A 15,391-nucleotide genomic window follows, 5' to 3' on the forward strand; every position below is an offset into this window, starting at 1 on the left:
GGGAGCAATGAATAAATTCAGGTTTCTACTGACTTGCAGCAATCAGCAGGATGATTATTTCATCAAAAATACCAGTACCTCACAAGCAAATGGTGATGTTTTTGACAAATGGAGACTACTATGCTCTTCTACTTCAAATTCATCACCAATTAATTATGTTCACACAATGTAGTATTTGTCTGTCTTTTGCACATCTGTTTGATAGCAGTCCATTTCCAGCTCAGCCACTATCTGCACCGCCATGCCTACTAGCAGCGGCACCTCTGTGCACCAAACCATTTTAATAGGTTTGGGATGAATCAGGAACAGCTGGAGAACATGCCATTTCATTCTCTCCAAAGGCCTCCGCCTCCTATAGGTACTTAAACCTGATAAAGGATGAGGAGAATGAAGCCAGGTCTCTAACTACCATTACTGTTAACCCTTCGGTTACCACTGGGTAAGAATAGACTTACATAGTTAAAGTTCCCCTCCATGAGACAGCAAGAAAACGAAGAGCAGGGAAGGTGGGGAAAGATAGTGTGAGACCTCCCAGCACATCCAAACTGATATTCCTGAAACATGATGCATGTGACTGGATTGTTTCTATCACTGTCTACAAGCTGTTTAGGAAAGGCAAAATGAGTAATAAGGTGAGAAGGAGTAAGACTACAAATGTTGCTACTTGTATTAATATCTCAGAATTGCAGAATCTTAAGTGCCCATAAATAATTCCTAACAAAGCCTCCACGGTACTTCTGTTATGGGTCTTCACTCATCACTAAATCATACCAGAGAAGGAAACAAGGTTTTTATTATGCACAGCTGTGTAATGAAAAGTTGAGATGCTATAGCAGATTTATTTTCTTAAGCAAGCACAATTTAAATTACATTTCCAAACCCAAATATATTAATTCTGTAACACCAAAGGCATTGCACCCAACATATGGTAACTTTCTATTGGAACTTGGTAGGAAAAAAACGAAGTATTGCGCTGAAAATTAGTTGTCTGGAACTAGTAATGATGAATGAAACCAAGTAACATTCAATTTGGGCAGATAACATCCATTTATTATGTCTCGATGGATCTGCAGTGCTTCAAAGGATTTATTATTTTTGTATTGAATAAAATTATAAGAAAAATGGAGGAAAAATATTGAAAAAGCATAAATAACAATCGAGACTTCTTGAAGTAGACTTTGTTGTCAAATAGATAATGGTTCCAGAGTCAAAAGGCTATGGGCTAAAACCCCATCGCGAAGCAAAGACAATTAAAAGCCAAACATCAGTACAAAATTTAGAAGTTACCAAACGTAGAAAAAATAGTGAAAGGGAAAAATCTTACCAAAAGGGTATCAGGAACAAGAAAGATGCTAACAGTCCTTAATGTTCATTATTGCATGAATAAAGTAACTGTGCAAAAAAGAAAAATGCAGACCCCATTTCTGTCCTGTATCTGGAAGGGTGGGCCTACCATACCAGGCAGGGATTAATGAGGCAAATTACTCTTTGGATGATGGGCTTAAACTACACGCAAGTTGTACTTTTTTTCAAACACAAGTTTGGGATCAATAAAGGAAAAACTGCACAAATTTTTATGTCCCATAGGCAATCTAATGGTTCTTTTTTCTCTGTAAACTATGAATCAATTTAATCACCCTCCTGGATACAAGCTGTTCCTGTATGGAAACAAATTCAGAGAAATCTGAAGATCACTTAGTTCCTCATTTTTCCCCTGAAGCAGGACATACGTATACATACCTACATGATTGCTGACACATTTGTCTAATCTGTTCCTGAAAATCTCTTAACAGTGGAAGTAGCATGCCTTTTTTAGGCAGTCTATTCTAGTGCTTATGTATTTGCTTTCAGTACTGCTACTGTACTGTAGTGCCCTTTGCTCAGGCGTTTCTGTGGCTATGAACAAGAAAAGCACTGAAATGAATATGAAAATATACTCATTTATACTTTTTAACAGGCTTCATTGCTTACATTGATTTTAGACGAAATTTAAGAATTTGAGACTGCTCAGCTCAGTGATAAGGAATCACAGAATCGTCTAGGTTGGAAAAGACCTTGAAAATCATCCAGTCCAACCATTAACCTAACATTGGCAGTTCCCAACTACACCATATCCCTCAGCGCTATGTCAACTCTACTCTTAAACACCTCCAGGGATGGGGACTCCACCACCTCCCTGGGCAGCCCATTCCAACGCCTAACAACCCGTTCTGTAAAGAAATACTTCCTAATATCCAGTCTAAACCTTCCCTGGCGCAACCTGAGGCCATTACCTCTTGTCCTATCACATATTACTTGGTTAAAGAGACTCATCCCCAGCTCTCTGCAACCTCCTTTCAGGTAGCTGTAGAGGGCGATGAGGTCTCCCCTCAGCCTCCTCTTCTCCAGACTAAACAACCCCAGTTCCCTCAGCCGCTCCTCGTACGACATGTGCTCCAGACCCTGCACCAGCTTCGTTGCCCTTCTCTGGACACGCTCGAGTCATTCAATGTCCTTTTTGTAGTGAGGGGCCCAAAACTGAACACAGGAATCGAGGTGCGGCCTCACCAGTGCCGAGTACAGGGGTAAGATCCCTTCCCTGCCCCTGCTGGCCACGCTATTTCTGATACAAGCCAGGATGCCATTGGCCTTCTTGGCCACCTGGGCACACTGCTGGCTCATGTTCAGCCGGCTGTCAATCAACACCCCCAGGTCCCTCTCTGACTGGCAGCTCTCCAGCCACTCCTCCCCAAGCCTGTAGCGCTGCTGGGGGTTGTTGTGGCCCAAGTGCAGCACCCGGCATTTGGCCTTATTGAAGCTCATACAGTTGGCCTTGGCCCATCGCTCCAGCCTGTCCAGATCTCTCTGCAGAGCCTCCCTACCCTCGAGCTGATCAACACTCCCACTCAACTTGGTGTCATCTGCAAACTTACTGAGTTGCCACATCTGTGTCTCCATTTACTTGTAGTGAGTAAAATAAGGTCTACACAGAAATGATGGGCAGTTAAGCCTTCTTCATTAATAATTTCTAAAATCTTTATGTGAAAAGCAATTGTAGCAATATTATATAGCTGTTACTGCTGTTAATAAAAGTGACCCTACATTGTACTGTAGACTTATTACTGCTTTCGTACCTCCTGTTCTTGGATTAACTGGGTTCTGCAGTTCAAATACATTACAGTAACAGGTACAGTTCTTCGAGAAGCACCTGCCCTAGAGGAGAGGTGCTGGGTAGAAGGCAGCATACACAGAAGTCTCTCATCTCAGTCTCTGTCCTTGGTGCATTCCTTATAGGTGAAGCTATGCACATACACAATGAAGCAGGGCAGGGAAACAAGTGTTTTGCCACCCAGTCCCTTTTTCTCGGCAGCATGCTGACCCACTGCCAGCTCAGTCAGCTTTGTTTTTCCTTTTAATCCCATTATCATCACATTGGAGCGTAGAGGTAGCTCCTAAAATTTATAGGCGCTTGCATGTTACAATACATTTTAAGAACAACTTGAACAATGGAAAAGAGAGCTTACTGTAGAGCACTAAAATGTATCAGTTAAGTCTCCTTTGTTCCAAACCTCTGGAGTCTTGCTACTAGTTTCACAGGTCATAAAAGAAAATTGTGTGAGATGCTGTGTGTGAAAGATAGATAACTGATTGGGGATGATACTTAAATATGCTGGTCCTGGCAGGAAAAGAATGAGTTACTGTCAGGGAATCCTGGGAAGACTGGCTCTCCAGGAGCTGCAGGACCTTTCCCTGTATGTTCACTGCAGACAGCACTCCCCTGAAGTCACAGTCTGACAAGTCTGACATCCACTAAAGCCTGCCCTGCCACTGGCAGATGCAATTGCTGCCTAGGTCTATACAGTGTTTTTTGCAAAAACCAAAGCTTTGTTTACACTGGAAACTAATTCTTTAGGATAAGTAGAGTTAATATTAATTCAGATACAGTAACTGAAAGGCCTGGCTGATTAAATTTAGTTCTTTTATTAAGCATCTTCTATAAACACAATGAAAATATGCTCCTGCTGTATTTAAGAAATAATTTAAAAGAATTTATGCCTTTGAAAGTTTTAACTATCAAGTTTAAAGCATGCTAGATACTAATGAACAAAAGTATTCACCCAACTGTTTTCCATTATTTCTCAAGTGTGTATCTATGTGTTGTTTTCATTGCACTTCTAATTCAGGGGAGCCTGAATCATTCTACACAGAATCCCAAGTCACTATGGCTGTAAACGTACAGCAACATAATGCACGTCTGCACCAAGCTGAAATGTGAGCTGTTGAAAACTGGGTTGGTTGTTTTTTTCCTTTTTATAAAAAGAGGTACAGCCACAGAGTTAAGAGTATGCATTTTCTTGTCACAGGTGCAGTTTTTCTAAAAGTAGAAGTGAGATACTGACCATTTGATGGCTGAACACAGTTGAAAACAGAAATAAAAGTCTGCTATTTTATAAAAGTCTGCTATTTTATAAAAGTCTGCTATTTTATAAAAGTCTGCTATTTTATAAAAGTCTGCTATTTTATAAAAGTCTGCTATTTTATAAAAGTCTGCTATTTTAGATCTGGCACTATATAAAAAAAGGTCTTTAGCTGTGATGTCAGAGAGGGTCTGGGTTTGCATGGGTTGTTTTGTGGGTTTGTGGGTGGTTTTTTTGTTTTGTTTTTTAGAGGTCTCATGTTCTCTCAACATGAAGTTGTGATTACAAATTAATTTTTGAAATGAGATGATATTTTCTACAGAAAATGTGGGTTTTTGTTCACTTGTCTTTTTTTTTTAAAGAACATATAGAATGTATTTAATTTTTCTGCCTTGTATTGAAAAAGAATAAAAAATAGATTAACAAATTATGGCAATGAATATGACTCCCAAATTAGATACCTCATACTATCTCTCCAGAATGTTTAATGCTTAACTGCCATGTTGTATCTAAGTTATATACATTAGCCAAACAAAATGAACACGCACACACACCATCCAATTGTCCTTTTATATTTTTATTCGGTGTTAAGTAACTCCACAAGAAAACAAAATCAGTTACTCTGGTGTACGTGAAATCAGAACAATACAACCACTTGAAGCAAAAAGTAGAAACAAATTTCAGCCCAGGAATGGAAAACTGATACTTCAGTGCTATGGATATGCAATGCGCTTCATACCACAGTGCGGTTCAGCGTATGCCAACCTTTAATGCTTTTGTTGTTGTTGTGTGTGTTTCTATCCATACAGAAAAACTAAAAACCACACTTCAACTCTCACTGAAAGCTTTAGAGCTTTAGCCATTAAACTATGAAAACAAGTAAAGACAATTTGTTATTGCCCAAGCTCAATATATGATCTCATTTTCCCCAAAGGTGCTGGAATTATTACATGCCACAATGTAACTATAAGCAACACCTTTGTTATTTTTGAGCCCTTTCTTACCAAAGAAGCAGCTCTAGCCAAAATTAACTGAGCTGAAGTTTGTGTTTGAAATATGTCCATTTGGTCATTTCTTGTTCTCAAATTAAGTTCTATTCCATTCTTCACTGTAGTGATTTGAAGAATTTGTGTGTAAAGTTGTTTTTTACTTTCATGTTACAGTTATCTAGTTCTCAGTGCAGGTGCTAAACAACCTCTCAAGGAAGCTCCAGAAGAAAGTAAAATATATAAAAATCTATCCAAAGTCTGCAAATAAATTAAGAAACTGTAAAGTGTCAAAAGAGTCGTATGAATACAAACCCTAAAACATAGTCTAAGAGGAGGACCAAAAGAAAGTCCCTGGGTAAGGACAAACCAAGCCAATTTTAAGTAAAGATCTCAACAAAAGCGTTGCACAAAGAATAGCATGGTTTTCCAAACACGTATTTAAATTCTTACATTATCAATTGAATAAAGGCAACAAAACCCAGTTATACTCTGAAAACCTTTCTAGCACAGAACATATTTCAAAGGCAGTTCAGCTCACATTTCAAACAGCTATAGTTCTCATGAGGTTTATTGCCTGTCAAAATTAATGGTTAAGCTTTTCAAGTCAGTATTGGACTTTCTGCACTTCCTGATGTTATAGACATGCTGCTATTGTATAGACTAGTTAGTTGTTGTTGTTGTTTAAACTATGAGTTGGTAAAAACTTAGAATGTTTAGTTTTGCAAATATTGCTCCTCCTGGCTTATACATTTTGCATAATGTGTTAAAAGCACAAGGAGTTGATAGTCTTGTACAGATGCAACTTGACGATGTATTGACTTTCTAAGTTAACAAAATAAAATTTAAAAGCAAGTCACATAAAGCAACAATCACTACTGCAATCACACATGTATGTTGTAAGTCATCACTTTCCCTACCCCCACCCACCACACACATAACTTGCCCCACACATTCTCTCAGAAACACAAAATGAACTACGAGATTTACTAAATTACAGCCACAACAGCAGCTAACTGCAGCAGCCACAGGATATCTTTCAAGTGAAGCACTGACCCTTTGCATTTAAACATTGAACACTCTGAGCATTTTAGATAGTTTCAGTCATTCAGGCTCAAGTTCAGTACGGGATGCTTTTGCAGGCTACATGAATGCCATCATCTGCAACAAGACAACATTCTCATTACTCGTTACAAAATTCACAACAATCCACACATCACCCCAGTGGTTTATTATTTTTGGTGTTACTTTTTAAACTTCTGCCCCACATTGGCAAGTTGCTAAAAAGGACAAAAAAAAAGAAAAAAAGGAAAAAAACCCCACATAGCCTCCATACCTACAAAAAAATCCTTGGCTTCTCCAGTTAGCAAAAATACAAACCATGGTATCCTCGGTGTTGGTTTGCGGGAGGGGGGAATCATAGGATAGAAAACACAGTTTCTGTAAGTCTCTAAAGCACAACCCTGTTGTTCCTACTTCAAAGTTACGAGATTTACTGAATGAAGACTGGACAAGTCATTCATGCTTTTCTCCTGCATTCAGAAAGGCACTGATAGATTACAGTGTTAAGTATTTATCTCCCAGTTCTTAAAGAACAAAGCCTAATGTGCAGAAAGCTGAAGTCTCTGAATAGCAGAAGTAGTTGTAGACACTGCGATGCTAAGAAGATAGTAATAGTGGTAGGGCTACAGTTACGAATGAAAATAACTGCAATTAAGATGCAAAAAAGCAGTGGTACTACTAAGACAAGCACATGCACATCCATTCTTGATTTGACAACACAATCTAGTCTAGTTCAAATAGCCAAGAATTTAACAGTTTTTTTGGGGGGGAAAAAAAAAAATCTTCAACGGGACAGCTGTGTCCTCATCTATAAAATAAGCAAGAAGAGAAAGATAAATACACATCTGAATCCATTAACTGAAGAGGAAACTCAAGTTGTTGTTTTAGAGCTACAGACCCTCAGGAAGGATAGTTTTCCATCTCATGTTACTTTTAAATCATCTGTTCTACTCTGCAGTTTTTATAGTTGAGTTCGAGAAAAAAGCTCCTCCTCACACGGATCAGCCCATTCACTTCCACCTTCTGAAGCTGTGTCTTCAGAGCTGGAGCTATCACTGGAGTAGATCTTCTTCCTGAAGCCATTTGGTTTTGCCTCAGCATTTATATCATCTGCACATCTTGCTTCATAAACAGAAGAAACCTAAGGATTTAAACTGACAGTGTTGATGGGGAACAATAAAGAACATGCTTGCTTTTTTCTGGGCTGGGAGGTTATACAGGTTTGTAGTTGTTCAAGAGAGATGTCACAATTACAGGGCAAGTCCTCCTCTTTCCTGATTTAGTCCACTATGTAGAAAGGACTGCAGAACAGCAGAAAAAAAAGGTGGGGCTTTTATTATTTTTTCCTATTCCTTAATTTTAGGATTTGCACAAACCAACAAGAGAATCAGTCCGAATACATCATTATCACAGTTCATGGTAGAAAATTACTGTACAAGTTATCTCCAAAATTTGGTAGTGTTAAATACCAAGAAAACACAGCACAGATCTGACTAAACCTCAAGCAAACCCAATATATTTTCAGCTGAATCAGTAAATCTATAGCATGTCACAAGTGTAAATTTAAGTGCTATCATCATTATAAAGTTTAAAAGTGTATCAGTAAGTGCACATGTACATGGAATTTTTTTCCCTACAGACAAAGATCAGGGTTTTTGCTTGTAAGCAGGACAGAATTCAGCATACATTATGTTTATGCCTTTAGTTGCTGGTCCTTTCTGCCCTCATAGTGCACATCAGCCCACTCTACACTTACTGAAATTAGAAGTTGAGGAAAAGAAGGATCATGTTTAACACACAAGACAAGCAAAAGCCAAGTGTTCCCAAAGGAAACTGAATTTGCTTAACAACTAGAAGTGCAACTGTTTGTACAAAGGGTTGTACTCCCCAAAGTACAACACTGAGGAGTTTTCAGAAGAATGCTCAAGACACAGAGGAGATTAAAAAACAAAGTAAGGAAAGAAAAGCTTTTGAAGGTTTTCACAGGAATTTCATTTGAGGCCAGACTGAAATCTGTGATGAAAGGAAAGATGTAGTAGCACACCCTTATAAAATAAACAAAAGAACTCCTCCCCCAAACCAATGACAAACTTACCATATTAAAATCTAAAAGATGTTCATCATCATTGGATATTTCCTTTACATCTGCAAATTCTCCTACACCATTCTCTCCCTTGGCATTTGTATAACACTCTTACATTGTGTTTGTGGGGGTGTTTCAGAAGAAGGAAGAAAAAACAGAATTGAAGAACACTGTTATTTACATTGAGCCAAACCGAAATAATCTAGAGAAGTATTTTTGAAATTCACACTCTAAGCCATGTAAACTCTGTGCTTGTGGGGGATTTTATAGTCTGACATCCTTAAAAAGATAAGCACAATACCTTCACAAAAATCTTACCTGGATAACCAAATAATTAAAAAAAAAAAAGAAGCTACTTAGTTGAAGAAAACATCTAAAACAGTAAGGGACAAAGAGCAAGAATTACTTTTTTTATTATAAATGCTTCAGTACATTTTTCAGTTCTGATACTGCACGGTGTTCAGACCATTCCTATTTCTATACTCATACAAAATATAGTACAATAGCAGCCTGATCCCAACTGAACTCAAAAAAAAAAAAGTTGATGTGAATTGCTGCGATTTCTATTTACCAGAGTAAACTTCCATATATAATATCAACACATATCATACAGATATATATGGATCACATGCATCAATATCCATAATTAAAAAATACCCATACAGAAAACTGGATACAGCTAACGATTTGTGAAAGAATAACATTAGCTCTGAGAATAAAGCTCTGTTTTTGTTAAAAAGAGGAAATCCTGGAACTATTCTCTTCACAGAAATTCAGCCACTGTACCAAGCAGGTTCTGGACTTCATAGTATTTTATACTGTATATTGTCTTCCTCTGATGAAATAAGGTGGTGAAACGCTTGCACAGTTATGGAGGTTCACCAGCAGATGTCAGCAAAAAGATGACAACTCACTCACAGGAGTTCAAGGATTACTCTGTGTAAAACATGTACTCAAGTGCAGGTCACTGCATTTGCTATTAGACCAATAATATCTCTGCAATTATCACCATGAAAAAACCCCAAAACTTTACAAAAGGACACTAAATATCTTTACTTTGTAATACTGAGTATTTTACTAATATGGGAAGTTCTGTGACCAGTCCAGGAGGCAAATCAAAGTCCTGTAGACATGAATCTATTATACTCTCTCACTATGCAAATGCACTTCCATAGTTGGGAGTGAAGTAAGTTAAGATGTTCTTGAAAGTAACCCAAACTGTGGTAAACAGCAAAGTAAGGCCATTTAGGCACCGAGAACACAGTTTAGTTTATCGCACTTTAAAGTGCCCTCCAAAAGTAGTTCAGTAATAATTACTGGCTAATCTTCTTCCAGATTATTTAGGAACCAGGTCTCTGATCAAAAGTTTATGGCACTGAGCCTCTGCCAACAGAAAGCATCAGACAGCCTGTCAATTCGGTATACAGAATGTTCTTATGTAGCTTCTTGCCTTCTCCCCAGAAAAGGTAAATTGGTATGCAGGCAAAAAAAAAAGCTGTCTGGATTCTTGCCCGTCCACTGAAAACCTGGGCCTGGGCCTGGGCCAGCTGTCAGATGCTACAAATTCTTGGGAGGCAACAGAGAGTGCTGGAGGCACACCTGCTTCCGCCTGCGAGCAGCCTGCCTACCAGCACTGGGCGTACTCGCTGTGCGGGACAGAAGAACTCCCAGACTGTCACTGCGAAAGGAGTGCCCAAGAGGCAAATCCCTCTCCTTCCCAGCTTGAGAGAAATTCCACACATTCACTGAATAGTTGGCATGTTATTTATGTGAAACCATAAAAGGTAATTATCATGTTTTCACATTCTTATAAAATTAGCTACCTAGTAATATTATTCAGGTTGAAACATATTCAAAAATGTAATTAAGTATTTTCAGAGTCAGATATTCTACTTACTTAATTCCAGAGCCTGGAATTAAGTAAATTTGCATAAATATTAAGACTATTTTAAAAGTACTTTCAAACTGTTTAGAAGCATGCTAGAGATTACAAATGCAACTGAAGCATCCCAATTCTCTCACAGATAAGAGAATTTATTATGGCTTCTTACCTTCACACTGTGATGCAGGAAAAAGGGGAGAATAGAGCGCCTTTTCCCACCAGCATTGCTTTTCCTGGCTGCCACTCATTCTCTGCAGATTAGTATTTAATATAGGAAAGTGTTTAGACAATAATCATGCTTCATTATGCCATAAATAATATACTTACATGTAAAGGAGGAAACTCTGGTATTACAACCAATTTGCTAGATCTTATCGGTCACACGGTTCAATTTCTAATACTAATGGGAGGACTGTCAAATTACAATAGAATATCCATTATCTGAACTCTTATAATCAATATGCACTCCACACAGGGGCTCATACTTTGTCGATATAAAGTTGTACAAGTCCAGAACAAAAAGACGAGTTCCAGCCCTACACTTTAAGTACAAAACAGAAGAGAACAGATGGCTACCCAAGAGATGAAAATACAGTGAAACATTAGTCAACATGACAAACAGTTCAGTGTAAAACAAAGCAGAAAAGAAAGCAAAGTGGCAAAATTTAATGCTTGAAGTACCATCAATGCAATAACATAAAATTAAACTACAGAACTAATGTATCAACGTGAAGACAAATTGGTTATGAGGATGATTAATAATTTGTCTTTTTGCTAAAAATCATCTCAATCTACTCACTAAAGACACCTAAATACTCCCCACCACTATCATATTTTAATGCTAATTTAAGTTAACAAGAGCCCTTTCCTTATGAAATTAATGGATGTGGCTGAAATACCAAAGGCTTGTCACAACAGACATGTCCCTAGTTTTATAACTGCCCTGTGGTAATCCCATTAACCTTCAAAAGATGATGCCAGCTTGTAACATCCCTTATAGATATTAGACAATGATTAAAAAACAGACTATAGTGCAACTAGCTACTAAAAACCAGTGACAAATGAGCTTCAACACTGAGCTTCTATCCAGTCTCCTCCTCTGTAAACCTGAGAACATTTAAGCATGGAAAATTAACAACCCTCCTTTTGTTCCTCCTTAAGCTACTGCAGAACTACAAACCTATAGAACCTAAACTTACAAACGCTTATTGCTTAATAAAGAGGAGCTCCCCTCAAACCAAATGAGCAACTTAAGAGCTGTATTCAGAAGTGTGGTGCCAGATTAAACTTTTTTTCTCATGAAATTCTGCTATAATGAATATTGAACTTGTCCATTCTGCTTTCCTCTCCTAACAATGAGGAACAGTCCTTTTGGAACCACCTTCCAAAAGCTCAAACTCCGGAAGGGAGGAAGGGGCTCAAGGGTATTTGAAGCAGGACTTAGTAAGAAATACATGCATTTACAAATAAATTCATGTAACTATGAACATAGCTTCTACAAAACTGATGGGTTTTTCTTCAAGTTTCTCTTTTTTGGAGATAAAACAATCCCAGTTAATTCACTCTGTTTTCAAAAGTAGTGATCTTTCTTGATACAAGGTAATGGGAGCTGAGCCCAGTACTCCAGCAGAAGGCTTTCCAGTTCCAACTACAGAGCAGCAATTACTTCCCCTCTTACAGAAGGGCATTCCTATTTATATATCACAATGTTCCTGTATTCTGCAGTGTGTCATTCCTGATTTATGCTCAACTTATGACCTACTTGAAGATGCTTTTGTGTTTCACATAATTTCCTCGCCTGTCACTGCTCACACTGTTTGTAAAGAGGATTATTCTCTTCAGAAGTTTGTATTTGTCCCTGCTGAACTGCATTTTTCAGACCATTTCTCCAATTTAACAACCTTTTCATTCTAATCCTGTCTTCCAGTGTAACTGAAGACTTTCCCAGTTTGCTATCATCAGGGATTTTCACAAACACGTATTTTATGCCCGAGATCAGAAAAAAATAATCATCTCCCTTGTCCTCTATTAAGCTACTGACTTATTTTGATAGTGCAATCTTTTTGCCAAACCAACACTTAGAAACATTCTCATTTTTTTGTGCATCTATGCCATTTACAGTTTAAAACATTTCTTTGAGGAATTTAAGTGTCATTGGTAATACCCCAAGTTCCATTTTCCTCTTTAAAAAGATGGAAATGTGTTTCCCTTTATATATTTTCTACCTTCTGTGTGTTCTCAAACAAGTATTCTACTAGGCTTTTTTCAAATTTGCTGCTTCTCATGATACTTAGCCAAATACTCCTACAACTAGCTGAAGGAGTGTAATTTATCTGTACTACTCCTTTGCTTAGTTGCCTTTTCACCAATTCAAACAATGACAAAAAAACGCACTAAACAACACCTTTTCAACATTATCTTTTCATAGCTTGTTAGTTCTGTCTCTCAGAAATACCCTTCAGTCATCTTTGTATTTCTGATTTACTTATAAGACATTCAGGTGTACCAAATCTTTTATTGGCTTAGAAATTGTTTTTGTCCTCACGATTTTTATACTGTCATTGTGAACTCTACCTTTTTAAGATCCCTCTCATACAAGATACTTTCACTCTTCAAAATCTCAGCAAATTAATGTCTTATTAATTAGAAAGTTAGAGCTCAGAGTCTTTGTAGCTGTTTTTATCATCTGCTGTGATCAGCACATATCAAGAACTATCTGGACCAACTCTCTCCGATAACCCCCTACTCTCTCTTTTTCAATGAAGTCCTTTGCTTTGTATGTGGATCACTCTACATGTTCTTTGATGTTTTTCCCACTGGATTCTCCTGATTTTAAGGCACAATGCAGATCCCTCTGAATTTTGTCTCCCTCTTATCACCACCTAGATTTATAGCAGGTTATCTATGTCCTACACTATTGACCTCAGAACCAATGTATGTAAGGCACTCCCCTTCCTCTCTTGCCAGCCCTTCCTAAAGGAGTTACACACTTACATTGCGTTACTCCAGTCAAGTGAAGTACCTCACCAAATCTAATGGGCCAGTTAAATCGTGAGATCCACAAATATGGTTTTTGCCAGCAAAATCTCCTCATCCCCAAGTGCACTGTCCTAGGCATGTTCAGACCTTAAAAGTTTGGTGCCGATCCCAACAAAACCCGCAAGTCCCTTTATCTATCTCAAGGACTCAATAGGATAAGCATTCTTAGGACACACTTACTAGATCAGAGCCCATCTAAAATTTGTTGATAAGAGATTCAGCATTGTTATATTCAGAGAACATTAACTGGACCAGATTGTATACTTACCTACAACTCCACAGCTAAATGGCAAGAGCATTTACTTGGAGGAGAAAGGACTGTACTTCAGAGGGCATTTTTTGTGGGGTTTTTTTGTTGTTGTTTGGGGTGGATCGGGGGGGTTTTGGGGGGGTTGGTTTGTTTGCTTTGTGGGATTTTTTGTAGTGTGGGATTTTGGATTTTTTTAATCCTAAGGCTAGGTATATAATTATAATTCACTTTTGAAGAACTGCAGGAGCTATCAGCAAATTCCTGCTGCAAAATATGCTATAATTCTAGAAGTGCTCTAATATAGAAGGTAAGAGGGAGGAAACCGAACCAGATTCTCCTACAGTCTTATAAATAGGAGATATTCAAAGATGTGTGTTTGCACAGCACATATAAAAGTCAAGTTTATGTAATGCAAAACAGAATGTGTTACTATTACACTGTGGTCTACATTCCTATTTTCACAGCCTTTATTTATGCAAAAATATCAGAGATACCTCAGAACACAAACTTTATGTTAGATAGCAGTAAGTTAAACAGTAACTTTAATTTTTATCGTAAGTCAATAAAAGGAAGCACAGAAGTTTCATTTAAAAACATTCTTTACAAATATTGATCTATACTATCAGCCAATTCCATAGCCTCTGTTCAAGTTAAAACTATTTTTCCCATGCATGTATGTGTGGGGTGTCCAGGAAGAATGTTTCTCCTAAACTGTTCTAATTCTAGGTATTTTTTATTGATTTTGTTTAATGCTCATGAAAATAAATAGTATCACTATTATTAATGCATGACATTTGTACCCCTTCCTGAACATGATATAGTAATCATCTTTACTGATTAAGGTTTACTTCATAACCAACATATTAGAATTGTTTTAATGCTTAAAAAAAACCCCTCTTCTTTTACAGATAGACTTAAGTACATTAATAAATTTAGACAAATGTTCTCAAGCCAAAAAGCCAGTTATCTTCAGATGCACACTAATGGCGATTAAAAAAAAGCCCAGAGTGTACACACATCCTCTTGAGACATGCTAGATGCAGGAGGGCTAGTTAACCCAGTCTTTCTGAGCTTAGGTTGTAATCAGGCTCCTCAAGCCCCCTAGGAAGAGCTTAATTGCAAACCAAATTGGAGTCTAGACTGCTGAGACGGTTGTTGGCCCTTTGTACTTCTCAGTGGCTTATAATTTTGAAGCTGTGAAAATGCCTACAAAATCATGTAACCCAAGCAAGGGAAGCAGTTAGTTTTCCTGTTGCACTGAGGGACTGAAACAAAATAAAATACCAGAGCTTTTTGAGCACTCTTCAGTACCACAGGTTTTTTTTTCAAGTCTCATCACTACCATAAACTAAAGAACCACTGTAAACTTACACCAGACAATTAATACTTTCTTGAATGGGTAAGTGGTTGATGCAAAGATGAGAGTAAACATCCTTACAGAGCACTATGCATACAGAAAGGAGATCTGGAAAGGACTAGAAGGAACTTGAGAATCTTGCTGTCACAAATAACTGTATTATACCATTTGTTCATTCATTATGTCCTACTGCATGATGAAGTTAGATTCTGCTTACTCCTGGTAAAAGGGAATTCCAGAATCTGTTCTGACTTACAGGCTAAGTTTATTAATTTTTTTGGTGACTCCTTCTGCAAGGCCTGGCACAAACACAGAAACCTCCCAGACTCCAGAAA

The 15,391-nt window shown here is 37.8% G+C and overlaps 1 protein-coding gene and 1 long non-coding RNA gene across 7 annotated transcripts in view; one reads left to right on the forward strand and one right to left on the reverse strand.

Annotated features, from left to right (window-relative positions):
- The window catches only part of LOC141942458 (uncharacterized), a 39,640-nt gene that overhangs the window by 3,340 nt on the left and 20,909 nt on the right, over window positions 1–15,391 (forward strand). The gene's annotated exons all lie outside the window — the stretch shown is intronic.
- The window catches only part of KIAA0232 (KIAA0232 ortholog), a 65,431-nt gene continuing 54,998 nt past the window's right edge, over window positions 4,959–15,391 (reverse strand). For 5 of the 6 annotated variants that reach the window (XM_074865696.1, XM_074865695.1, XM_074865691.1 and 2 more), the window contains 3 exons: window positions 10,580–10,661; window positions 8,541–8,638; window positions 4,959–7,586 (listed from right to left, as the gene is read on the reverse strand). In XM_074865696.1, the coding sequence (XP_074721797.1) occupies window positions 7,407–7,586; window positions 8,541–8,638; window positions 10,580–10,661 (360 nt within the window). In that variant the 3' untranslated portion in view covers window positions 4,959–7,406. Of the gene's footprint in view, window positions 7,747–8,540; window positions 8,639–10,579; window positions 10,662–15,391 lie in introns of all 6 variants that reach the window. The other variant, XM_074865693.1, reaches the window with a different exon arrangement.

The sequence above is a fragment of the Strix uralensis genome, chromosome 4 (assembly GCF_047716275.1).
Source record: "Strix uralensis isolate ZFMK-TIS-50842 chromosome 4, bStrUra1, whole genome shotgun sequence".
Lineage (NCBI taxonomy): Eukaryota > Metazoa > Chordata > Aves > Strigiformes > Strigidae > Strix > Strix uralensis.